The 25,300-nt window shown below is 40.5% G+C and overlaps 3 protein-coding genes across 8 annotated transcripts in view; 2 read left to right on the forward strand and 1 right to left on the reverse strand.

Annotated features, from left to right (window-relative positions):
* Window positions 1–530, forward strand: part of sycp1 (synaptonemal complex protein 1) — an 18,563-nt gene extending 18,033 nt beyond the window's left edge. For all 4 annotated transcript variants that reach the window (XM_042089490.1, XM_042089493.1, XM_042089491.1 and 1 more), the window contains exon 35: window positions 268–530. In XM_042089490.1, the coding sequence (XP_041945424.1) occupies window positions 268–408 (141 nt within the window). In that variant the 3' untranslated portion in view covers window positions 409–530. The remainder of the gene's footprint in view (window positions 1–267) is intronic.
* Window positions 472–25,145, reverse strand: slc5a8l (solute carrier family 5 member 8, like). 2 transcript variants are annotated; one of them, XM_042089496.1, is made up of 20 exons: window positions 25,110–25,145; window positions 15,407–15,536; window positions 14,098–14,481; window positions 13,582–13,647; window positions 13,215–13,266; window positions 12,793–12,860; window positions 11,709–11,863; window positions 11,183–11,323; window positions 10,460–10,589; window positions 10,196–10,284; window positions 8,821–8,933; window positions 7,581–7,648; window positions 7,259–7,345; window positions 6,870–7,060; window positions 6,048–6,151; window positions 5,647–5,735; window positions 3,834–4,967; window positions 2,202–2,824; window positions 1,649–1,804; window positions 472–1,510 (listed from the first exon to the last, which is right to left on the reverse strand). In XM_042089496.1, exons 3-17 carry the CDS (start codon window positions 14,446–14,448, stop codon window positions 4,848–4,850), a joined length of 1,824 nt encoding a protein of 607 aa, XP_041945430.1. In that variant the 5' UTR covers window positions 14,449–14,481; window positions 15,407–15,536; window positions 25,110–25,145; the 3' UTR covers window positions 472–1,510; window positions 1,649–1,804; window positions 2,202–2,824; window positions 3,834–4,847. The 2 variants fall into 2 exon arrangements, with proteins under 2 accessions (XP_041945430.1, XP_041945428.1); XM_042089494.1 differs by lacking the exons at window positions 15,407–15,536; window positions 25,110–25,145 and having other exon boundaries at window positions 2,208–2,824; window positions 14,098–15,375.
* On the forward strand, window positions 16,259–19,379 carry tshba (thyroid stimulating hormone subunit beta a). 2 transcript variants are annotated; one of them, XM_042089498.1, is made up of 3 exons: window positions 16,259–16,585; window positions 17,120–17,321; window positions 18,391–19,379. In XM_042089498.1, the coding sequence occupies exons 2-3, from the start codon at window positions 17,148–17,150 to the stop codon at window positions 18,670–18,672; spliced, it is 456 nt and encodes a 151-aa protein (XP_041945432.1). In that variant the 5' UTR covers window positions 16,259–16,585; window positions 17,120–17,147; the 3' UTR covers window positions 18,673–19,379. The 2 variants fall into 2 exon arrangements, with proteins under 2 accessions (XP_041945432.1, XP_041945431.1); XM_042089497.1 differs by lacking the exon at window positions 16,259–16,585 and having other exon boundaries at window positions 16,990–17,321.
* Window positions 25,146–25,300: the final 155 nt, after the last annotated feature.

Here is a 25,300-nt window from a genome sequence, read left to right on the forward strand (position 1 = left end):
TTGTCTCGCAATAAACAGTGGGTGGAAATCTCGACACTCTTTCAACTGCATGAAACTTAATAGTGAACCATCAAATACCCCCAGGGTGCATAAGTGTATACCCCCCTATGTTAAATTCCCATAGAGGCAGGCAGATTTTTATTTTTAAAGGCAAGTTGTTTCATGTTATTCCACTGTAGCATGGAGATCAGTAGCATGTGTATGAGACTGAATGTTTTCATCTGTCCACTGTAAGATTTAAGTCAATTATTCTATCTCTCAACTCAGACTCCAAGTCCAGCTATCCAGAAATCTCCAGGAGCAGCATTGAAGCTGGCTGCTATGAAGAGAATGAGAGATGCTGGGTGGACAGCTGTTGCCAATTTGGACAGAAAGAAAAAGAGAGAAACAGAGAAAATCTTTGCTTAGGACATTTTCAGAGTTAAACTTTAAAGTGGCATACTAATACTGAAGGATAAATCCACTGACAAAGAGGTTTTAAACATTTATTTACTGGACTATTTACAGTTATTGCACTTTGTTATTACAGTTATTTACTTGATTCGGTTCACAGCAATATATTTACAGTTTATGCATGAAATGCATGATATATATATATGCTTATTTATTTACTTATTTATGTGTCCGTATAAACAATTACTGATCTGTTTACACAATCTGTTGTACACGTGACTATTTACTATACAGTATTTTTTTCCATTTTGTTACCATTAGCACTGAAATGACATTTAATCCAAATGTTTTTGTTTTTATATTAGCTGTTATTTATCATAATAAACACATTTAACATAGTTGGTTTACTGTATTGTCTTAAACCCTACATACAGTATATGGCATGTGCTGGTGATTAGTCGGCTCTTTGAGTATGGAGTTGCATCAGCATCAGTCACCATTTGTAAGCTAATTGGTCATAACGTTCTAACTTCAAATGTGACTGTGTCATTTGTTTGCAACCACAGGCCCTGTAATCAGACTAAATAATGTTGATTAAGGCAAAGAAGTGTTTATCCTTGTCTGGCAATCATCAGCCATCTTACTTAGGTTGTGCATATACATTGCTTACAGTATCCCCTTATTTCTTGCTTGTTTGATGAGCATAGCATACAGTATGGAATGCAGTCACAAATAATTTTCTAAATGCCACAATCCTGCATGTCACCATACTCAATTCAAAGTCTCAGGGATCAAAGGTTTAAATCGGCTTTAAATGAAAAGCTTCAGCTCTCATTACCCTGAAAGGAATCATGATGCCTTGGACCAAAGTTCCATATTCCATCCACAAGAGCCCATGCTCATTCAATTCAAGACCACTGAGATGGGAAAGTCGCGAAAGTTGAAGCCTGATTTGGGGTCCTCTCCGTCCCATCGTTTAGGAATTCTAGTCGCAATCGAGCAGGCTGACCTGAAAACGAGTGGTCCATGGTGACATCTCCATCAGGATTCCTCTGTGTTTCATCGTAGAGCCCACCAGAAATGACCAGTGTGTCATCAGGAGGTGCAAACAAGTCCACTATGTTTAATTAAAAAAAAAAAAAACATGTCAATGCCAAAGTGTGTATCAGCTACCAACCATATCCCTATTGACTTGTACCTTTTTAATTAAAATAAAAAATTAATTTGTCTCTGAAATGGAAACATAAAGAATTACCTGTGTCATCTCTACAGTAGAGTCTCTGATGAGTGAATGGGAGCATTCTTTGTCTGCGCTTTCTAAGGGTGTAAACTATTATCGCAAGCGCAACCACCCCAAGAACAATACCTAAGACCACAGTCAGTGCCATCTCTGAAGAGTTCAGCCCACCACCTGTTAAAAGAGCAACAGTATTATTATCAGCCATTTTAAAGATTAATGAGCCTGAAGAAGATGTACAGCTATATTCATTTGACACTTTATTATTGTCATTTGAGGGAAGCCGTGGCCCACTGGTTAGCACTCTGGACTTGTAACCGGAGGGTTGCCGGTTCTAGCCCCGACCAGTGGGCAGCGGCTGAAGTGCCCTTGAGCAAGGCACCTAACCCCTCACTGCTCCCCGAGCGCCGCCATTGTAGCAGGCAGCTCACTGCGCCGGGATTAGTGTGTGCTTCACCTCACTGTGTGCTGTTTGTGTTTCACTAATTCACCGATTGGGTTAAATGCAGAGACCAAATTTCCCTCACGGGATCAAAAAAAAGTGTATAGCGTAAAGCGTATATATACTTACTTATACCAGGATTAATTGCTGTTGTGTTGGATGAGTTGGTTGTGGTATCAGTCACATTGGGTGTAGAGCTAGTATTTGAAGTCACACCGGGTGTAGAGCCAGTAGTTGTAGTTGAAGTCACACTGGGTGTAGAGCCAGTAGTTGTAGTTGAAGTCACGCTGGGTGTAGGGCCAGTAGTTGTAGTTGAACTCACACTGGGTGTAGAGCCAGTAGTTGCACTTTTGCTGCTGGTGGATTGTGTGGTTTGAACCACTGTGCTCCCTGTTGTGGCTGTGGACGGCTGTGGCGATGTTGAGCTGGGCTGAGAAGTCACTGTTGTTGACTTGGTCTGGGTAGTGGACATTGAGGGTGGCATGGAGGTGGTCGTGGTGGTGATGGCGGTGCTTGTGGTTGTGTGGCTTGATGTGGCAACAGTTGAACTCTCAGGTGTAGAAGGAGGACGGGTACCGATTTCTGTTGTAAGTCCAGTTGTCATCATAGATTTGTCAGTTGCTGGTTGTGGGTTTATTGTCGTGGGGTCACTGTCTTTGGCAACATTACCAGCCGTGCTCAATAGAAGTATATAAGTCAGGAAAAGGAGCCTTTGAGTGATTATTTTCATGGTCATTGTCATGTTGTAAAAGCTGTGAAAATAAGACAAAGAGCATGTCATCTACATCTTGTGAACTTAATAAGTACATAGCCCTTTGTGTTCATTGTTTCTGAAAGAAGACATCCTGTGCCAGGATATAGCCTGGGACCTTTTTATTAGTGTCCTATCGTGGCATCTGATATTCTGAAACAGTGTTTCAATTGGTTACGTCAAATGTGCGGGCCTGATTAGAGTTATTGTTTTATAGCAGTACGGGCGCCTGCTTCCTGTTTTCTGGTTATAATTATAATAAAATAGCATGTGTCATGCTTTGGATTTTTTGAATGGATTTTTGTCAGTTCATCTTTAGTCATCTTCAGTTTATCAGGTTAAAAAAACATCTCAGATGCAAGTTTAAACACATTTACATTTGATTTTAAAGTAGTAATTTAACAGGGTTCAAATTTAATCTCGGCTTACTGTTACAACTAACATCTCTGAAGGGCAGACTTAGACATTTTAATAGTCATAATAATCCTAATACATCCTAGAAAATCCCTATATATTATTTGGACAGTAATAAAACAATTTGATAAGTAGGTTAATGTCATACTTAGAGCCATTGTGTCTACTGCCTACTCTTTGCCTGTCAATCATGAAGACCAGTATTAAAGCAAAATAATACGGAACAAAAGCTACTTTTTAAGGTTTGATTTTATAGGCAACTTTTTATATAATCTTCACATTAATTTAAGAAATTATTTGATGTGAGTATTGGTATATGGTCATATGGGAACACACATGCTGTTCTCACTAGCCACTATGCACTATGTAGTTATGTAGTATGGGTTATGTAGTATAGAGATGCCCACCCGCACAAAAATTTAAGGAAAGATTTCACGACACAACATCGTCCAAAGATACCACCTACGGTCAATGTCAAATCCGCTGTTTGTTGGTATTACAAAGGTTACTGTTGCTTTAAGGTTAATTTAGTGAAAATCTATGCTTGTAAATTAAAAGAAAAGCACAGCAGGGAGTATTTTCAGACATTTACTCACTAATATGAGAAAGTCCAGGAAAGTCCAACCAGGAACTTGGTGTCTCATTCACTAAGAACTCCTGTTGTCCTTTCCCCTCTATACTTCTTACTGATTATACTCCACTCCCTAAAGATCAGACACCGCTCACAGCACTCTCTGCGTCACCCTGCAAACCAGGTGGGCGGACCTGTGCAGTGCAAACTTCCTGTGCGGGTGAGTTGTCACGGTGATAGGTTTGTCACAGTGCTTCCTGCTGAGTTTGTGTGCAAGCAAGTTTCACTCCATTTCTTCAGAGCATGCCAATACACCAATACCAATACACTACTGACACTGTAGTATCACAAGCCTTCGAAGAGTTTGAACTTGTGCTTTGCCTATTAGTAGTGAGTGATTTCATTCAGTTAATGAGACAGCAACTTCTTCCCAAATTTATTCTTGATAATAAAAACTATGATATAAAACATTTAAGATTAAATAAATAATTTTGCCCCTCAAAACACATGAAAATTACACAAAATTACACTAAAATCTAAGAGTTTTATATTTAAATATTTTTTTTCTTAGTTTTACATTGATTGTACCACCTGACACGTAATCTTTACAAGTCCAACAGTGAAGAGAAAGTAGCTGTTTTTAATCAATATTTGAGAGGGATTTACAAACGTTTCACTCTTCAATTCAAAATAAACATTTTATGAATGTTTGCACCACCCTGACATTCCAAATATGCTAATTTAAATAATAAAATCATAAAAATATGCCCCATATTTTTTAAATGTCCTTACTTTTTAAATTCTATATTTAATACTTTGCAGAAAAAAACAACACCCAATGAGTCAAAGTGCAGTCGGTATGCCCAGGAACACAAAGTACAGTGCAATTCAGGTTTCATTTACAGGAAAGAATCATGTGTAATGATTAACTGGCATTAGAGAGGCATAGAGTGTCAAATTGCTTCAACAATACAGGGTGGAGTCCATGGTGATAGGTGGCGTTTGTCCATTCCAGATGGCTTTGGCTGGTCTTGGCCCTTCAGAACCGTGTGATCGTGTCCATGTCCTTTTCTTTTTTCTCCAGTTCGATGTCGCTGAACTCCGGGTTGTCAATTCCCTGCTTGCCATCAGGATGTACCTTCTCTGTGAGTTCAGAAGTCTGTACCGACAGAAAACAAAACAAAAACATTTTTTTATGTACTTTCACCCGGAAGTTACGCATGTCTTTGGGTATCTGTGATAGCACACAATTCAAGAACACAGAAATAAAACCACATTGATTGATTATGGGCTGCCTAGGCTGGAAACATGATTCAGAGAGCCAGAGTGAACCCTTCAGAACTCTTCCCTTCATGATATCAAGAAGGGAAGCTTGTTGAATAAAATCACTTTCATTTTACCTATCTGGACCAGGTTTCCGCTAAAGTTTGCTTTTATGCAAGCTCAAGACTGCTACCAACATATCAAAGCAAAGCCATCATGTAATATGCTTTCACTCTAAACAGAGATTCTTCCTTTTGGTATTTTGACCAAAGTATGATACTAAGTTTTACTAAGACCTCAAGAAACTATTAAACTATTATAGGAAAAAAGGGGTAAAATATGTAACATTTAAGGAATTCATGATTTACATAGAACAATCGTTCCATCAATCTGAAGTCTGTTGTGGTCCTGTTAACTGCCAGCTAAGACCAGTTACCCTTGTAGCTCCGATGAGCCCCCTTCAGCTCCACTAAACTGTTTCATAAAACCCCCTGACAGGTGTTTGATAGCACTTTTCTAGAATTCAAGGAATTTGTGTGTGTGTGTGTGTGTGGGGGGGGGGGGGGTTGCTGTACCTCTGTGGAGTGTCTGTTACAGCCAAAGCAGATCAGGTCCCTCTTGCCAATGAAGAGCTCTGGACGAAGCTTCTCTCTCTTGCATCCACCTGTAAGGGAGAAATGACTATGAGCACGAATAGGTCCTCCTAATAGTCCAGTCATTTGCAGACGCTCACTTTCAGTTACATTTGAGTTCAGTGGTATCAGCAATTACTGCACAAGTTATGTAATAGTAATATGCAGCTAGTCCCTCTTGCATGCATATTTCAAGAGATTAGCATCTGAAACATGTGTTGGCCAAAACATTGTTTTGATAGCTATGACATTGTTAAATGCCCGAAGATTGCAGATACCAAAAACAGGGACCAGCTGCATATCAGAGAGGGTAGCTAAGCTTCACCTGGGGGAAGGAGACTCACCTGTGGCAAGGCTGACTACTAGACCAACCATGATGGTGATGATTGTGCCTAGAGGGCAGAAGTACAGGTAGGATAGAGAGTACCAGCTGTCTGCAAGGGGCGGCCTGTGGGTATGGACACAAGGTAGGAATCACAACTTTATGCTTCCATCTTGTCCATCATTAGGTCACTTTTCATCTGGTGTTCTTATTGAGTTCAGATATATAAGCCATAAACCATACCACTGTCATGAAGCACTGCACTGGCTCAATATGCACTATTCAACAATCTATTTTTTAATTCTTATTGTTTAGATGTGGTCTAAGCGATGTTATGCGGTTTCTAAGCTAAAACATTTTTGTCACATACAGCAAACATCGCCTCATCATCCGCTAGCTGCATGTGCCCTGAATACACTATAAAAAAACACGGTCTCTGTGGACAGCCCAGGCTCCAAAAACGGCAACAAAAACAACTTGGCCCAGCCTGGACCATAAAAACATAACAAACTGCTCCAGCCAATCGCACGGTTAGGAGAGTTTCAATTTTACGGGAGGGATGGGTAGGGAGTAGCGAGCTAGCTCTCTGTTTTGTTTGAATGTCAACAGAAGTGACATTACCCAACATCGCTTAAGCACCATTAATATGTCTGCTATTTATTCTTATTATTGCTGGATCCATCCTCTGGATATTATAACAAGTAAATATCTCCGGTGTGGGATATAATAATATCTTATCTTATATTATCTTATCTTATCTTATCTTTACAAGTACTCAGTTATGTGCATTGAGTTGTACAATGTCTTTTGGCTTCTATCTAAAGGCCTATTTCAGGAGCATGACCTGGGCACTGGGGTAGTGAGATCCATTGTTGTTGTCCATGGACTCATGGTGGTGAAGTTTGTGTCCACGATGCAGCCAGCTGTGGTGAGAGGGAGTGGGTTTGTCTTATCTGGACCAGGGGGGTAGATCTGAGCTCCAATGCCTACCCAGAGAGTGATGACCAGGCCACTTATCAGCCCACTTAGTCCTCCCTACAGAGTTCCCCCAAGAACAAAGGTCAGCATGTATAAAACTTATCATGAGATCATCATCATATACTTAACACAATGTACAAAGTATGTATTCAGATCTCTAGCCATCAGTGTATTAAGGAAATGTCACACTATGTGTGTAGCTACAGATAATCTTTTGTGTATCTTTGGTTAATCATTGTGTGAATAAATCCTTACCGTTGAATTGGCACAACGGAAGAACATGCCCAGAAGATATAGTCCTAGCAGTGGTCCACTTATCATTCCAAATATCGACAACGCAGCCTTGAGGGGGAATTAGGGGAGATGTGGAGAAAAGAGGAAAAAAGAAAGCCTTGCTATTATGTGCATGAGCCAGCAGATGGCGATGATGACCTTCATTTAGAGAGCAAGGTTCCTCTGATAGCATATTCTGTTCCAAGGACAGCACTCCCACTGTACGCCACACCGTCACAATCTGATATGATCCTGTGCCTTTTGTAAATGAGTTGTGTGTATGAGTTTCAGAGAGGAATGTTACCTGCAAGATACTGCCCATCAGTGAAGCAACTGCTGCCATCCCAATGCATACTCCACCAAAAAAAACACCTGTTCAAGAACAAACCATGAACACATTAGCAGAGATAGGCACAAAAACACCATCCATTGTTTTAATGTGTTTTTACAGACAATATCCTATGTTACTGCCTTCAGGGTTTTTTTGTGTGCTTATTTGTATGAAAGGAGAAATGTCATCTGCTAGTCATTTTCTCTCTGATATAGTTTCTCCAGGAATGTAGCTGGCTCATATTACTCATGCACGCTGATACAAATGCATCATTGTCTGTGTGGGTTTAGTATTGTGATATGCTTCTGAAGTCATTGGAGTGCACACACAGTATTTGCATTCACAACTTTGTCTTAGAATGGATAAAGAACCTCTATACAAATTTCCTTTCATGCTGACCTACCATCTAGCTACCTGAATGACAGTGTCATTATAGCATCATAAATCCCTTGACTTGTCTGACAGTTTTAACTCTTACGCCAGGGATTGCAGTCGGTTTGGGTTTTGGGGGTTGAGGAAACACCAAATCGAGACTTTTAGGTTGGAAAAGATAGATGTAATGTAATATAATTTAATGTGTGTTTGTGTGCGTATAGTGTGTGTGTGAGATAGAGAGAGAGAGAGAGAGAGAGACAGAGACATTTCATGAGGTAATATTTGTGTTGCTGCTCACACCATTGGCCTGATTCACAGTTATACATTATTCTGTTATCATGTGTCCAGTGGCGTGGGCAAACGAGGTTTGAGCTTGTGCACGGAGTGACGAGGCAAAACACTTGCACTCAGAGGTGGTCAAAGCTTTCTTGGTACCCTACAGTGCCCCCTCTCTTGAGTAAGGAAGTGTCCTCTCCTTTAAACATGATTGACATCTTAGATTTTCACCTGGGTGGTAACTTAAACATTTGATACACTTGGATGAGAAAATGACCCCATTCTTTGCACATGAAAGGCGAGTGGCAGTGTCATAAGTTATACTCAGTTGATGGTGGGATTAGTTGGAGAAATTTTGTTTGAAAACTCCATCTGTCTGTTTTCCAAACTTTCCAAAGCCCAGTAATTACACCACTTAGATGAATGCAGCCTGGGATCTCAAATGCCAGGCACTAACCGGCTTAAAGCACCAATCCAACAAATGAGATCAGACTGCAGAATGACTCAGGGTATGTGTTGGTGCTTGTTGTTGTTTGTTTGTAAAGTATGAAGTATCACTTACTTAGCCCCATGTTCATCCATGACGCATGTCTGTCAGACATGTTTGGCAGGAAGGGCTTCACAAAGTCCTCCACGGTCACAGCCACCAGGGCATTGATACTGGACGACACGGTACTGAAACATGAATCACATTCAACACACTTTTTCACTTGCACTCTCACTTAAAAAAACACAGACTAAAAAGTTTTGCTTAGTTGAGGTACATGTAAAGACTGTCTACAGTGTATGTATGCTAAGGATATAGTGCCTATAAAAAAGTACCCCCCCCCCCTGATATTTCCATTTTTACTGCCTTTATAAGTGGATTTTTTTTTTCAATTCTTTAATACAAAATTAAAAAAAAACTCTTTAATGTCATAGTGAAAGCAGATTTCTACAAAATTATAATGCAAAATAAGCAATTGCATAAATATTCACTCCCTTTTAGTAGATGCACCTTTGGTCGCAATTAAAGCTCAGAGCCTTTTTTAGTTAGGTTTGCACGTCTTGACATTTTTCTTTGCAATACTGCTCAAGCTCTGTCAGGTTGGAAGGGGATGGGGTCAGAACTTTCTTCCATTTGACCTTGGAGTCTCCCACATGTCTTTGGGTGAACTTTAATTGAGATTTGATACGAGCTTTGACACTCATCCATAGAGCTTTGATTTTTGATTAGAACTTGGGCAAAAGTTGTTGTATGCATAGTTTCTCCCATCTCTTCTTCCACTTCTTCAGAGTTGTCATATGGGCCTTGGTGGCCTCCTCCACCATTATTCTTCTTGAACAGTCACTCAGTTTGTGGTCACGGCCTGCTCTAGGCAGATTTGCACATTTGCCATATTCCTCACATTCCTTACAATTGCTCAAATTTGCTTTCACTTTGACAGAGGGGATTTTTGTAAAATATTGTAAAAAAATGGCCAATTAAATTGATTAAATGTATTAAAGCAATGAAAGGGGAAATATCCATAGGGAGGGGGGGTGAATAATTTTGATAGGCACTGTATATCTATCAAGGGTAGGCAAAATAAGCTTTTTGGTGAACTGTACACAAAGTATGCTTTTATTTGTATCATCCAATCATGTATCTGCAGCATATAGACTGCCCCTAGTAAGACAAGCCTGGACACAAACTTGACATTGTAATCATCTCAAATTACAGATTTCTTAGCACTAGTGTAATGTTCCACATCTGTGTGTGCTGAACTCACCATGATGACAGTGCCAAATTTCACAAAACATGTTTGTTCATGTTCACACATTACCAGTTATTATTAACAGCAGCTCTTAGATAGCTTTAACTTGAGAAGATAATTGGAAAATTGAACACACGACACGAAGAGGCTGTTTTCCACTTGCGTTGCGATGTTTCAGACGCTATTTTGTTTAACTCTCACCTCAACGTGCCACTGTAGGCTGCTGCCACAAACAAACCAGGGATTCCTGGGAATTCTGCTAATATGTCCATTACCAGGTACGGCAGAAGCTGTTTCAACACAAACACACAAGCAGACACAGAAAGATCACTATAAACATCTATAAACATTTGTGTGAATGCACAGGGACCAATGCTTTGAGAAATATCATGTTACCTATTGCAATGCAAAAGTATTTGAGAGCATGATTATTGTGAGATATGTTAGACAAGGTTGGGGATTTACCTGATCCATATTGCCCACATCACCTCTGGTCAGGGGGTCGCAGTCCTTGTAAATGGAGTACATCGTCAGACCAGACAACATAGCTAAGGAAACGGTCACCCAGAGTCCTACCATGTTCACATACAAAGACCTGATAAAACACGGGTATAAGAACAAAAGGATATTATTATAAACAGAATTTATAGTCACAATAAAGCAATACTAACAATATTTTTTTGTTTGTTTTTATATATAAATGTATTAAAAAATATATATATATTGTTAGTATATTTATACAGTACTCTTTTGATCCCGTGAGGGAAATTTGGTCTCTGCATTTATCCCAATCTGTGAATTAGTGAAACACACACAGCACTCAGTTGAAGCACACACTAACCCGGAGCAGTGAGCTGCCTGCTACAGCAGCGCTCGGGGAGCAGTGAGGGGTTAGGTGCCTTGCTCAAGGGCACTTCAGCCGTGGATGTGGGCATAGGAGAGCAGTGCTCAACCACTTTCCCTGCCCACATTTTTCCTACTGGTTAAGAATCGAACCAGCAACCCTTCGGTTACAAGGCCGAAGCCCTAACTAGTAGGCCACGGCTGCCCAAAGGCCACGGCTGCCCAAAAGTTTCATAATTAAAGTTGCATATTAAACCAGCCATACCTTGGATCAGGGCAAATATATTTACTTTATGATCTTGTCATTTCCATAACCTCTGACCTTACAGCTCCCATGCAACTCACAATTTCGCTTGTGTCATGGTGCGACAAGAGATGTAGCGCTGGACTTGGGATTGGTTGATGGAGTAGATGGACGTCCACATGAGACTCCCGCCCACCACTATGGTCCAGAAGGTGTGTCGCTGCAGAGGGTCTGGATTGAAGCTGCAAACAGACATTCAGGTCCAAAGACTAATACAATTATTTAAAATCCCAGTGTGTCTACAGAGTCTAGAAGGGTATAGTGATTCATTTTCCACCACCTGATACATCCTACCTGTAGTCTCAGGTCAGGTTGGTGATTGATTCTCTTTATTATTTCAAGGGCTCCACCATATTGTGTATTTTTCATCTGTCCATGCTATATATCCTATCTGATCTATTTTTTGTTGTTATATCAAGAGCAGTCAGATGGAAAGTATGCTAGGTAGCCATTTACCAGGAGGAGGAGGAGGACAATGAATAGATCAGTACCAAACCAATGGCAATATAAATGGACAATAAAAGGTGCAGGCCAGCGTGGCCATGGTCATCATGGCGATGGACTCACTCAAAAGTCTCAAGTCGTCCTCCGTCCCCGGCATCCTTCCAGATGTTCCCCAGGCCTCCCTGCAGCACAGCTCCTCTTGCTATCACCGCCACAAACCCAACCAGCATGATGACCATCTGGAATACGTCCGTCCAGATCACCGCCTTCAGACCCCCCTGCACAGGACCCTCAAGCTAGTCAGAGCTGTCTACTAAAATGTAAACCATTGCTTTGTTGTTGTTTTATTTGTTTTACATTCACAATATATATTATGCTTGCCTTTTATTTGCAAAGAAAACTTGAATTGAGACTACAGGCACACAACATGTCAACTTTGAAAGACACGTTCACTGGAGGATAAAGCATTTCATTGCTCTCAGTTGACTTTGTATTGTATGAAGGCGATCCACCCACAGAGCATCTACAGATGCTCAGGGGTGCGTTTTCCAAAACCATAGTAGCAATTTAGTTGGTTGGCAATGGAAATTGCATTGCAACCAACAAAGTTGCTGACGTAGTTGCCCCAGATTATCAACAAACTATCTGATAACACTGTTAACTACAATGTATGGTTAAGGTTAATATTAGAGGTTGGATTTGGTTAAGGTGACAAGCTGATCTCAGTCTCTGTGGGCGGACTATCCAGGTAGTAAAGTGTTACCAAGTTGCTGTGTGACACAACACCTCCAAGAAGAAGCTATCAGTATTTATAAGATACAGAGCCAACAAATGAGCCGTTCATGAGATGTTGATATAGTGCTAAATATACCATATGAATTTGGATGGAAGAAAGTCAGATTTAATGCCTTTAACAATCATTATGAAATTATGCATTATATGTTCTTGAAGTCTGTGCATGCTAAGTACCTAGTTAACATGATTCATGACAGTGCACTTGCCCTTGCACTATATGGCTTATTAAATCTCACAATGTACAGTATCAGAAAAAGGACTGCTAAGCTATTTTAGTTTCTTGGAGAAAGCACCATAATCTTTGATATGTTGGCTTTGAGATTGACAGGACGTGTACTCTGAGACAAAGACACTTTCAAATCTGGATCAGTTTGCAGGGTTTACAATAGAACCTTTCAAACCCGTAACTTACCAAGGTGCAGTAGATTATGCAGACCACCCCAGTTGCTACCAGAACACCCCATAGATCCAGCCCTGTGACTGTTAAAAAGAACACCAGAGACCAACAGGTTTACGACATCTCAAAACTATTCAAACTGAAAAGGCAAAGATATAAATACTATTGGGTGTTATTCAAGATGACTTCACACAAACCACAATCATGTCTTTTTTTAGAACACACAAAACAGATTACATAGAACAGTGATTTACTTGATTGTGGGTTAATAAGTCATTGACTCTGATGTTATCATAGGTAGAGTAATGCTATTAAGAATAGTGATTCAAACACTTTATCACAGAAGCTGTCTGGAAAGGTCATTGACTTGTGTTACTTCCAAATGTGATGATAGCACTTCAATACAAAAGGAAATTACAGTCTCTGCCATGACTCACTTTGATTTAAGGCAAGCGCTGGAGCGTAGATCACCATGCCTGTGTACAGAGCCTACAGAGACATAACAATTAGATGATTGACTGAACACACTTGTTTGTTGTTGTGTTTTTTTTTTTACTTTTTACAATTTGTCCCCTTACAGTGTTTCAATGTTTCACTGAAATGTGAATTATTAACACTGGAATCAATCAGACTAAATGGAGTGGAATGTTTTCTTTCTGAAACAAGATAATCTCTGTGAGTGCCTATCCTTAAACCTTCCATGGGGCCAGGGCTCCTCTGAATAGTCATCACGCTTATCTGCCATTTGGCAAACATCAACATGTGCTTGTGGAGTGCTTTCCAAATGTTTTCGTGAACACTCACTGTTTGAGTGATGTACATGGAGGTTCCAATCACTCTTATCACTTTATTGTAGCGCATCTCGAGATACTACAAAGGAAACATAAGGTCATTTTCACTCAGTAACGAAGGAGCAGTTATTGATTAATGTGTAGTCCAAATGCATATCATTCGGTCACACTTCCCGAAAGTTTCTTAAACAAAAGAAAATCTTTCTTGTCCTGACTATACACACAGTAAAACACTAACTGTCACAAATGATCACTTTATTTTTATAGACTGACTTTATAGACTGGATTATTTGGATAAGTTGCTTTGGATAAAAACATCTGCTAAATACCAGTCAACTTTAACTTTAACTTTAACTTCAACTTAAAATGTAAATACCAAAGGTTGAGTTACAATTCTTTATTATTACTGTTCATTTTTAACTAATAAAATATACTAATAGCAGTGAGAGAAAGCGCCACTGCCACTTATTTTTTGGCATTGCATTGTATTGCTGGCAGATGGTCATTTCTGCAGTGTTGTCCTGCTTACCTCATAGGTGCTGGTGATGCCCAGTCGATAAAACAGCGGGACAAACACCTCTGCGCTGAAAATGGACATAATGGCGTAGGAGAAGACAAACAGCCAGAATGCCGTGCCGTAGCGATAGGCCTCGGCCGGCGTCCCAATGACGGTGATGCCCGACATGAAGCTGGCGGTGAGCGACATGGCCACGGGCACGGCGGTCATCTGCCGGCCGCCCAGCAGGAACTCCTCACTGCTGGTGTTCTTGCGGCTGCGGATGGCCTGGAAGAGGCCCACGGCAGCGGCCGCCAACACAATGCCAATGAACACCACATAGTCCCATACCGAGAAGAGGGCCACAGGGCCACCACCCGTCATTCTGCTGGTCAGCACCTCAGCACAGACCTTTAACTATGAAAGGCTTTTTTTTTTATCTCCCTTACAAATTCAAAAACAACTTCTTTTTATATCTTTCAAGTTTTTAAGTTACAGTCTCACAGTCATACAACTGAGCAGATAAAAGTGTGCTTCAAAATGTAAAACTTAAGCCTCCAATAAATACACTTCTTCAACTTAGATAAAATGTGGAAATCGATAATATCATCCTTGTGAATCTTTACATGATAAATAATATACTTTCAGGTTGCAAAGTAAATGCATTAGCACAGTAACTCTTAAAAATAAATAACAGCATCCACCTAGGGAGAGACACAAAAATTAAATATTTCCTCTGCAGGTCATTGTCCATTAGTCATGGTCCTGGAAATATCTCTGAAGAACTCAGGCTCCTGTGTGCAGAAAGCTGATTTTCAACTGATAATGAATATATAAATAGTGGCAATCCAGTGTATCCTAGTGTCCTGGAATTCCTTAGTCCTGTAGAACGGGCTTCGGAAGTTTCGGAAGCTGATCTTTGTGTCTGTCTTAGAAGAGTGTACGAACACTCCGTTTTTTTGGGTTGACCAGAGAAAAGGCTTTAGTTAATAATCCCTCAAGGACAAACTATACAAATGTTGTTCTCCGCCCTTTGAGATAGTAAAAGAAATAAGTCCTTTATAGCCCGGTTCATAAATTAAGTTCAGCTTGAGTTGCTCAACTGAATCGATGCAGACTGACAGCTTCTATTCAAGACAGAACCTCGAACTTGATTATGTCAACTGTTCTTGGCAAGATCATCGAAGCACATATTTATGGGTGCCTGCACTTTATTAATGCCATTTCTGATAAGATAGCAACATGACTGTCACCAGCAAGGTTAAAAAACATGTGATAACAGTGAAGACATTTCTTCTTAGCCGCACTGATTTGGTTGTCAGAAGATGCTCTGATGACTTACAGTGAAAGGAAGTTTAGCGGTCGGGTCTTTCTCTGTAGAATGCCTGAAATGCCTGACCACTCTTTGCTGGTCTTGAGGGACATTTGTGGTTGTGAGGAGGAGTGATGCCAGGTCAGGCACGTTTCTGAAGCTGGTATCACAGAGAAGAGTAAATGAGAAACAACCACTGAGAAACAACCGCTACAATCAGTAACAGGCTCCATGTTATGCAAATAGAAATGAACTCTTGTGAAAAAAATCATTAACCAAACTGTGAAGCCACTTCGAGAGTTGACAGAGGCCCATTTTATCAGTGAATATTACTTTTTGAGACACCTCAAGCTCAGTTATTTTATAACCGTATTACATTATTACTGTACAATTACATTCAATACCATTATAGAGATATTCACATGTTTTTTATAACTGCCCTACAGAGCCTGTAGTGTTGATATACTTTGCAGCACATGCAGTCAAAAATATCATTGAGATGAGCTGTATCATGATGTAACATGGACAGAACTTGCAGGACATCATTCCTATCCATTCTTTAAAAGATGAAACTCTGGATATTGAATTACCCTATTAGCTAATTACTTTGTAATTGTGATTACTTTAAACTGTTGTTAATTCATTAGCATATGGGCTGGGCATTTTTTGTTATTATTGCAAAAGGAACAATGCTGACAAACACACATGCATACATATGCTTAAAATTCAGCAAAAAACGAATGATACAAAATAATAATGATAGTTAATTTTATACCGTCTTCTTATATAGTATGGTACCATGAATTACTGAACAAATTCAGTATTTGTCAGATTGTTTTCAATTCTTAAATGTGTTTTTCATTTTTTCACTCTTTGCTTTCATAATCCAATCAATTTATATGTTACAGTAAATACTTAAAACTGTATTCTTTTCACTTCCCATGATGCAGGAGCCTTTCAAAAAAGTGGTAATTTAAACATCATTACAATGTCTGCTGCCAGATGCCTGGGCCGCCGCTCTCAGCGTCTTAGCTCATTATGAGGTCACAGTGGTGGGTGTAGGTTACCATGACAAGGGAACGCAGGTCCCTGTCCTGCGGAGTCTTTTAAGCGCAGGGAGATAAGGGATGCCAGGGATAAAGTGGGATTAGAGTAGAGGTATAAAGCGCCGGAAGCACCTGACAGAGACAGAATAGTGTAGGCACCCAGGTGAGTGGGATGCGTGCAAACCTCTGAAAGAAAGCCCAGGGTCATGCTTTGGTTAACTTTTTGAACGTTTTTATAATATAACGTTTTTTGTCTTGTGCGTCAATTGTTATTTTGTAAATTTGTTTGTTTGTCTTGGTGTCACGGGAACGCTGGCGACTACGCCACTCCGTCCGGCATCTTTTGTCTTGCGTGTAAATGTCTAGTGTGTAAAGCGACCTTGGGTGCTTTGAAAGGCACTATGTAACAAATAAAATGTATTATTATTATTATTTTTATTTATTATTATTATTATTATAATTATCATTTTATTAAAATATAGTAGGGCTTATGTGACTTATATGTCACATATGACAAAGCCAATCTTTATTTGTGACTTTATAAATCATTCTCAGCAATATTTTTTCACATCTATTTACAAAAATGACAATGACAATGATATGACTCATGCCAGTCAGTGTAAACACACCTCTATTTGAAATCATAATAGTATGTGACGGTTTTGTTGAATCTTTCTGTCATGTTTTCCACCAACAGTTGTGTGGTGTATAGGCTGCGGGTGGTGATGGCTGCGTCAGGATCTGCGTCTGCCTTTCTCAGCACCGTGCTGTGTCTGCTCCTCCGTCTGGCCTTGCCCATGTGTGTTCCCACCGAGTACACGCTGTACGTGGAGAAGCACGAGTGTGACTTCTGCGTGGCCATCAACACCACCATCTGCATGGGATTCTGTTTCTCCAGGGTAAGAGCCTGCACCAGCGCCCACCACTCATATCTGTGAATACTGACATGTCTATACAGGTGTTGACATTCTTTGTGGATGGTGTCATAACAAGTACATTTCCTGGTGTGGGATTAAATAAAGTCTTATCTTATCTTATCTTATATCTAAGGGTGGTGGTATATCTATGAATGTTATTGTCACTTTATTGTATATCTAGAATTGTTATTGTCACTTTGATTCTTCACTTTAACTTTAACGGTGGCATGTCTGAATGCTGACACGCTGGCATCCACTGTGTTAGATAATCGTTACCTAGAGACGCTGCCTATAATGAAGAGGTGCCTGACTGAAAATGCCTCTCCATGTCAAAGTGCCCTTCAGCATACGTCAGGGCCTCCATGAGCTTGTTAGTCTTGCATGGCAACCTTTTTGGTGGGTGTGTGAGTGCCTGTGTGTGAATTCAACAGACGAATGCGAGGAATTCAGGGGACAGAACAGTGGATGCCTGATGGAAAAGTAGAAATATCATCACGGTCTCGGTGACGCAGCTCAATTCATGCTATGCAGGAGGAGCATTTTTGACGCCACACCAAATGCCTGGGAGAATTTAAAGAAGAAATTTGATCTATCTATACACATTGTTTTACCTGAGAGATCTTGGAAAAGACCATTTCTGTGACATTTTTCTGTGTTGTATTTGGAAATTTCCTCCCTGCTTGCACACAAAAAGCAATGTTGTAACCTTAAAACAAAACAAGTTTTATAAGGCCTAGTTATGCAACTGTACACTTGAGTTACTGCATATCTAATGATATGCAAGTTTCTGTGCTATCCTTGACCATACATAATCTGGCCTACTTCCACTGTTCAGCATACCCGGCCTTGAAACCAGGTCTCTGGGGTACCAAACCTGACTCTTGACCATATATTATATAGCCAGGCTTGTGACAGTAAGAGCCTATGCCTAACTTTAGTGATGGAACTGTCATGTCATACCTATTTTTATGTCTTTGTGTGTGTGGATGTGTGTGTGTGTTTGTCTTATACATCCATATGCGTGAACTCATGTAAACGCGCTCCAAAACAGGACAGCAACGTGAAAGAGCTGGCTGGGCCTCGTTTCCTGCATCAGAGGGGTTGCACCTACCAGGAAGTGGAGTACCACACGGCGGTGCTGCCCGGCTGTGCCAGCCACGCCGACTCCCTCTTCACCTACCCCATGGCCCGGAGCTGCCACTGCGGCACCTGCAGCACCTACAGTGACGTCTGCGCCCACAAGACTCGCAGCGTGGGCAGTGGCCAGTGCTCCAAACCCCTCTGGCATCTCTACCCCTACCCTGACCAGAGCAACTACATCCAGTACAACTGAGGGAAGAGAGTGAGGGAGTGAGAGAGCGAGGGGGGGGGGTAGTTTTATTTTGTGTTTGTTTCGTTTCATGTTGATAGCATGACATTTGCTGAACTGTGCGTTCTTGCTTGTGTGGGCTGCAGGAGTGGATTTGTTTCTAAATGAAAACGAAATCCTAAGTGCTCAGACATGTACAGAATGCCGTCTGGGTGAGTTGTTGTGATATGTGTAGGGGTGCACCATGGTTATTGTGTTTGCTGCTGCCGCCGCTGACCACCTCCTCCTCTCTACCGGCATTCACGTGATTGCATTGTTTATAGTTCTATTATTAGGAGGGATTGACCCGTAGTAGCCCTGTCAAACGTCACATGTGTGTGTTTCTGAGTCACCCTGCTGTGTGTGTCTATCCGTGCCACAGAATACTGTGAATGTGATGCCAATTAAAGCTGGACACTGCAAATAGCCCGGCCTAATCTGCATTAATCACATCCTGTGACACTACGTCACTCAACCACTCCTCACTTCACACTACATCCTCAGCTGCCTCACACTGTAGCTTTCCAGCTCTGGAGTAGTGGAAAGTTTTACCCTTCATAATGTAGGAAGCCTGATTTTGAGATATGGATGAGTAGAACATTATATCAATATAATATACAGATGAACTCATGAAAGAACACCCATAATTGTTCATATTCACATAACAGCATAAAACCACTGACACACATGAAAGCCATGTACCAAAGCACAATTTAACAACCTAACAAAACTGTCTCAGACAAAAGGCTGACCGAAGTTTAAGATGATAAAACATACAGCCATAAAGTCAAAAAGGTTGTGTTTCCGAAAGATAGTATCAAGAGGACGGTAAACATGAAAGAGCACATCTCTTTCACATTTTATTGTCTGGACTTAGTTACACTCTCGAAACTCTTTTATATCCAAGTTTGGATCTCAAAATCTGGCCCATACCATAAAAAAATCAACAAAACTGCAAAATAGACTGAATTGCTCTTTGGGCTAGATTATTAGGTTTGCTGACTTGTGCTATAGGTTGAAAATGTGTTTTATTAATACCTATTAACAGCTTATTGTCTGTCAGTGATGAAGTATCAACACTAAGTGTCACAAAGGTCCTCGATATGTTTGGGTATGGCCGGACACGTGCCCACCACAGCAGGCAGTGAAGGTTCCAGCAAGACAGCTGGAGTTTATTTATAAGTCACCAGCTCAGATACTAATGTTTGCTAATACTCTGGGCTGTCATGTGGAAACCCGGATCAGTTGTCATTGTTTAACTGCTCTCATAAGCACATGGCTCCCTATTGATTTTTCACCTCTCTGTTTGGGTTGGTGTTTGGGCCACATGCTTCAGTCAGCACCACTCAGTATTCCAGGAAGAACAAACATGACAGCATGCACAGCATCTGAAATCCCCACAACTTTCCTCTACCATGTACAATTCCTGTAAATCTCAGCTATCAAGATAATTTACATAAGGGCTATTGAGCTAATTTATATCTCCATATAGAGCAATAGGTCTTCATAGCAGACGCGGCTCGTTCACTTGGGCAGGAGGGGCAGAGCCCTACTAACGATTCATCCACTAGAAAAGTAGATCCACAAAATATTTTTTTAAATAAAATTTTGTTTGTTTATTATTGTAATCAGTGGCAAAGTACTCAATCATGTTACAGTTTTGTATGATTTGCAAAGACATTTCGAAAAGATCGCAAAGATCTCGTTGATCATATTCATAGTTGTTGTAGGTCTACTGTAACGTTACATTTCATTTCTGGTAGGGCAGTGACGCCCTGAAGAAATTGAACAGCGCCTGCTGTTTGTCTATGTAAATCTGTCGACCGATAATGGAACTGCAGCTAGGGCGCGGTTAGTAGAAGGTCGGGTAGGCAGATCATGCCCTGCCTACTGTACTGTATTACTGTGCTTTCTATTTGTCTCGTAAATCCGCCGCCCGAGTTGGAAAGTGTAAATTACCCAGCTTTCTTGCGGCATTTTGGGCAGGCACGCCCACTTTACCTCGGAGTACTTGAGGGTACCCCGAGGTGGACGTACGACCTTACAACAAACATGGCTGCGCCCATAGTTGAGATGAGATGACATGTATTTTTTTTGCATATGTACTGTGTTGGTCATGTTAATGTTGATGTAATGCTCTTACACACTAGATTACATTGCTGCTTCAATCCGGTCGCCAATTCATGCATTGCACGGTTTTGCTGTGCCTGCAATACAATGTAACAATTTGTTTTCCAGCCGTTTAGCTAGAGGCTACATGTAGCACAAAACAATAACAATGACTAGCCTCCTGCTAATGCCCCTCGTGGCTCGAGAGAAACGTGTTCCTATAGCCACTCATTCGTACATGTTGTACGAGTGGGTGTACGATGATTTTTACAAGACAAATAGAAAGCACCATTAGTCCGCACGAAGTTTGTGAGGTCAGACAGTTGAAAAATGGCGAGTGAACAGCGTGTGTGCAATAGTGTGGAGTTTCTCAAATAGAACTCATTCGAAAGAGTTTGTAGTTAAATTAGCTATCAAAGACCTAGGACCTGATCAGCCCGACATTAACATCGTATACCAACAAACAAAGGACAAGAGTCGGTCATTTAATCGGACATTTTCACGTTCGTGGTAGGCCATATGTCTGATAAGAAGCTCTGGTTGTCCTAAACGCAATAAAATGTTCTGTTTTCCATGCCTGCTTTTCAGATCTTCTGGGGGACAATGGGATGTTTGGAGTAGGCTAGTGTAGGTGTGTGTGACATGAAACATTTTCAGAGAAGGCAAAAAACATGAGGCTAGCACTAGCATCTGAGTTGTGCAAATTAGCCATGCTGGGGAAATCTAATATTGCAGCACAACTCGATGAGGGCTACAGTGTAAGTGCTAAATCGTGTAGGCCTACGAGTTTGTTCACCTAAGAGTGACACAGATAAAGTAAGGCTGATTGCACAGACATTTGATGGGGCTAGTGTCATGAGAGTATAGAGCTGGTAAGTCCCGCCCTTTCCACTATCCCCGCTGGACCTCTAGATTGAAAAATCGTTAATGCAAGTGAATGTGAGAAAATAATTATTTTCTGGTCCCATTTGAATTTTGCTATGAATGTGAACATATGTTGTCTGTGAATTTTTAATATAAATTTTCGTGTAAAGAATGCAATTGAGCGGGTAGAAGTTTGATGCGGTTAAACTTTGTGTGAGAGCACTTTGTGGACTACAACTTTCCGCTAGACGACAGATCACTAGTTTCCCATAACAACCATCAGTTGGTTGAGATGTAGAGGGTTATTAAGATCGACTTTGAACATAGTGAACCATACAACTTTACAATCACACTGTTTCATAGTGTTAATGTGTTGAGTGAAGCTAGACATGTTTCGAATATTTTTGTTACCATGTGTGTTTATTCCTGCCGTTACAAAAACTAGCATCTCAGCTAATGTTAGCGATTAGCTCACGTCACAGGCGACATGTAGTCTTTCTTGTTATATCTTTTCCACAACTGATAGCCGAAGATTCATATAATATACTGTCAAACTCGTAACATGAAAAAATATATTAAAAATTCACAGACAACATATGTTCACATTCATGGCACAATTTAAACGGGACCAGAAAATAATTATTTTCTCACATTCACTTAGGGCCACTGGGGGTTTAGCGGATGGGCGGGACTTACCAGCTCTATAGACCTCTCCAGAATAAGTCCCGCCTCCTAACTTCCGTATCCATCCAACCTTCGGTCGTCAAATGTCTATGGGAAATAACATGGCGTTTTGAAAGATCGTACCTGTCAAACTCTGTAGGTGACAAAGTAGAAAAAGCTGGGCAGATTGGCCTACACACTTCTGCCATCGGCCAATCTGCCCACCCATCGCTACCTACAGATGTTTTACCGGTATGATATTTCGAAACGCCATGTTATTTCCCATAGACAATCGACGTCCGGAAGTTGGATGGATACGGAAGTTACGGAGGCGGGACTTATTCTGGAGAGGTCTATAGCGCGAGAATGATGCCAAAAACCTCCCTTCCTACCAACCGGTGGCTCCATCAAACGTCATGTCAAACGCCTACCAGCACGTTCATTGCTTTATCATGCAACAACAAATGTGTAGCTACCTCTCCGTAGGTTTTGTTTTTGGTGCATTTTGTCTGTTTGTCTAAAATCTAAGACAGTAGAAAATGATGTTTAAACATCATTTTCTACTGTCTTAGATTTTAGTTTCACATTGCAAGTAACGCTTAACATGACCAATAGGGCTACAAATTGTGGTTACAGTTTTTCTTAGTCGCTTTGGTGCTTTTTTCAGATCAGAATTAAAATTCTCATAACTATTAGTGCAACCTCCACAACATTTAGTCATTTGTGCACATCATAGTAGCAATTTCTCCTTCCTCTGAACAAATTGCAAATACTTTTGGACATGTATCAGTTGCTTTCATACAATTCTCTGCTGTTTTTTAACATTATCATTTGCTTATGTCATGTCAGTCAAAATGAACTATACTTATGAATGCTGAATAGTCGTTCCCAATAAAACTAATAGTCTTCATTTCATTGCTTGAGTCATTACATACAAAATTGTTGAACTAGTTATCAAATTCTGTCACAATGCTGTAGAATTGCAAAGAACATACAGTAAAAATGTACGTATTCAGTGTCTTGTACTCACTTACTCACCTAACTACAGCAATGTGTAACTTTACTGTAGTTTTCAAATGGCTGTACAAGTACTGTATAGTGCTGTCTTGAGCATGTTCAGGTAGTGTCACCGAGTTCTGACCTTTTTTTGCATTGGAAAACACTGAGAGAACTGTCATAATGAAAACATGACAAAGCCATTTGACTATCTTGTTCATAAACGATGGTGTCAAGACTTCTCATTTTGATGACACTGACAGTTTCATTGACATGAATACCTGCTTTTGAGGAATGGACTATCCATTTTGAGCAAGTGACGTGCTTTTGCAGGTCATCCACTAGGTTTTGCAGTTTGCACTAATTGTTTTGAGAATTGCACTAACTGCTGTGCAAATGTTAATAGTGATGTGAGAAAAGCACCAAAGCGACTGAGAAAAACTGTAACTAGTGTCGATAGCATATTGCGAGTAGTTGTGAGCCATAGGAACTTTAATCGTAGCCTATAGCCAAATTGAAATAAATGCGAATTTATGATGATAAGCCTGTCAGTTCGACTGGCGACCCATAGTTGGATAAGCAGGTTCCCCCGAGCAGTCTGCATTGCTACACTGAGGGCTTCTCTGTCTGCTGATGTTTTGCTCAAAGGTCCAGGCAGTCCACATATAGCCTTCATGCCATTTCAGCTGAAAACACTTTTCATTTGTTAGCCTACTTAATAAACGTATCTTTATTAGTGTCAACATTACAGTATTTAGGCTATGTTAATCTCAAGTCACTCTAAGAAATGGCCGTAGCCCTACTTTTACAGTACAGCACAGCAAAATCTATTCAAATTGCAGTCCGAGGGATATTGTCCATAAAATGTTGTTAAACTTAGCCTATAGGCTAGGATACATAATCACATATTTGGAGATGATTTGAAGTGGGCTCATATGCTTCCATAACATACTGATGTAGGCCTAAGAAAGAGAAAATGTGGTAAGGCCAGCCTATGGCATTTCTCATATCTCGCAGATATTGTTAGTCCTGTTTTGCAGATATCATGGTTATTACTCATAATAGTTTAAGCAACAATAAAAATAGCTTGTCACTAATAACGACACAAATAGACTCATGAATGTTCATTTAATGAAGTTTCAACATTGTACAGTTTTCCTACATGTATTCATGTTCCAACACAAGCCTACATGTATCCATCATGAAGTACATGTTGCACCAATTCTGGGCACATGTTGGATACGTGTAGGTGCATGTAGGTATATGTAGGCTGCTTATAAAAAGGCAATTATTCTGATACATGTAAGTAAGGCGGGTGGTATGACGTTCGGTTGGTCGATCGGTTGGTTGATCAGATGGACGGTCGGAAGGTTTTAGGCACGATTCCCGCGTCATATGCTATAGCCTAGCCTATGCGACTCTCCGTACGGCACACCCATATTCAGCATGACTCCTAACTTTGGTTGAAAGATTGCAGAAGCTAGGTTTAGCTGTGACAATATCCTGGGTAATCCTAACAGCTAATGTTATTTTACACAGTAGGCTAAAATCCGAATTTGAAAGCCTGGTTACTAGTCGCCAGTTTGTAGGATATGGCTAGTTTGCCTACTTAGACTCTGCATAATGAAAAAGCTTTGTATGTCCCCTTTCTTCTTGGGTGGCATAGCTGATCTACAAACCACAAAAAGGGCAAACATGTACATACTGAAGGGCAAAGGGAATATCAAAATGTTTTACTTTGGCCTTTTATGGGGTAGCCTATGTATTGGCAGACAGCCCTGGTAACTTACCGTTGTCGTTGACACACCTGCTCGCTTTGACTGCCAAAGTAGCCTGTGCATTGGCATTCTCCATGCGTGTAGCCTGCGTGTCAGATAACCCTGACGTTTCTTGTATTGTCGTGCTGGCTGTCGTAATGATCAGCAGTACAAATAATTTCGCTAAAATATTGGTGGGGACAATTTTGTCATCTTAAAATTTT

Source organism: Alosa sapidissima, chromosome 4, assembly GCF_018492685.1.
Source record: "Alosa sapidissima isolate fAloSap1 chromosome 4, fAloSap1.pri, whole genome shotgun sequence".
In the NCBI taxonomy this organism is placed as follows: domain Eukaryota; kingdom Metazoa; phylum Chordata; class Actinopteri; order Clupeiformes; family Clupeidae; genus Alosa; species Alosa sapidissima.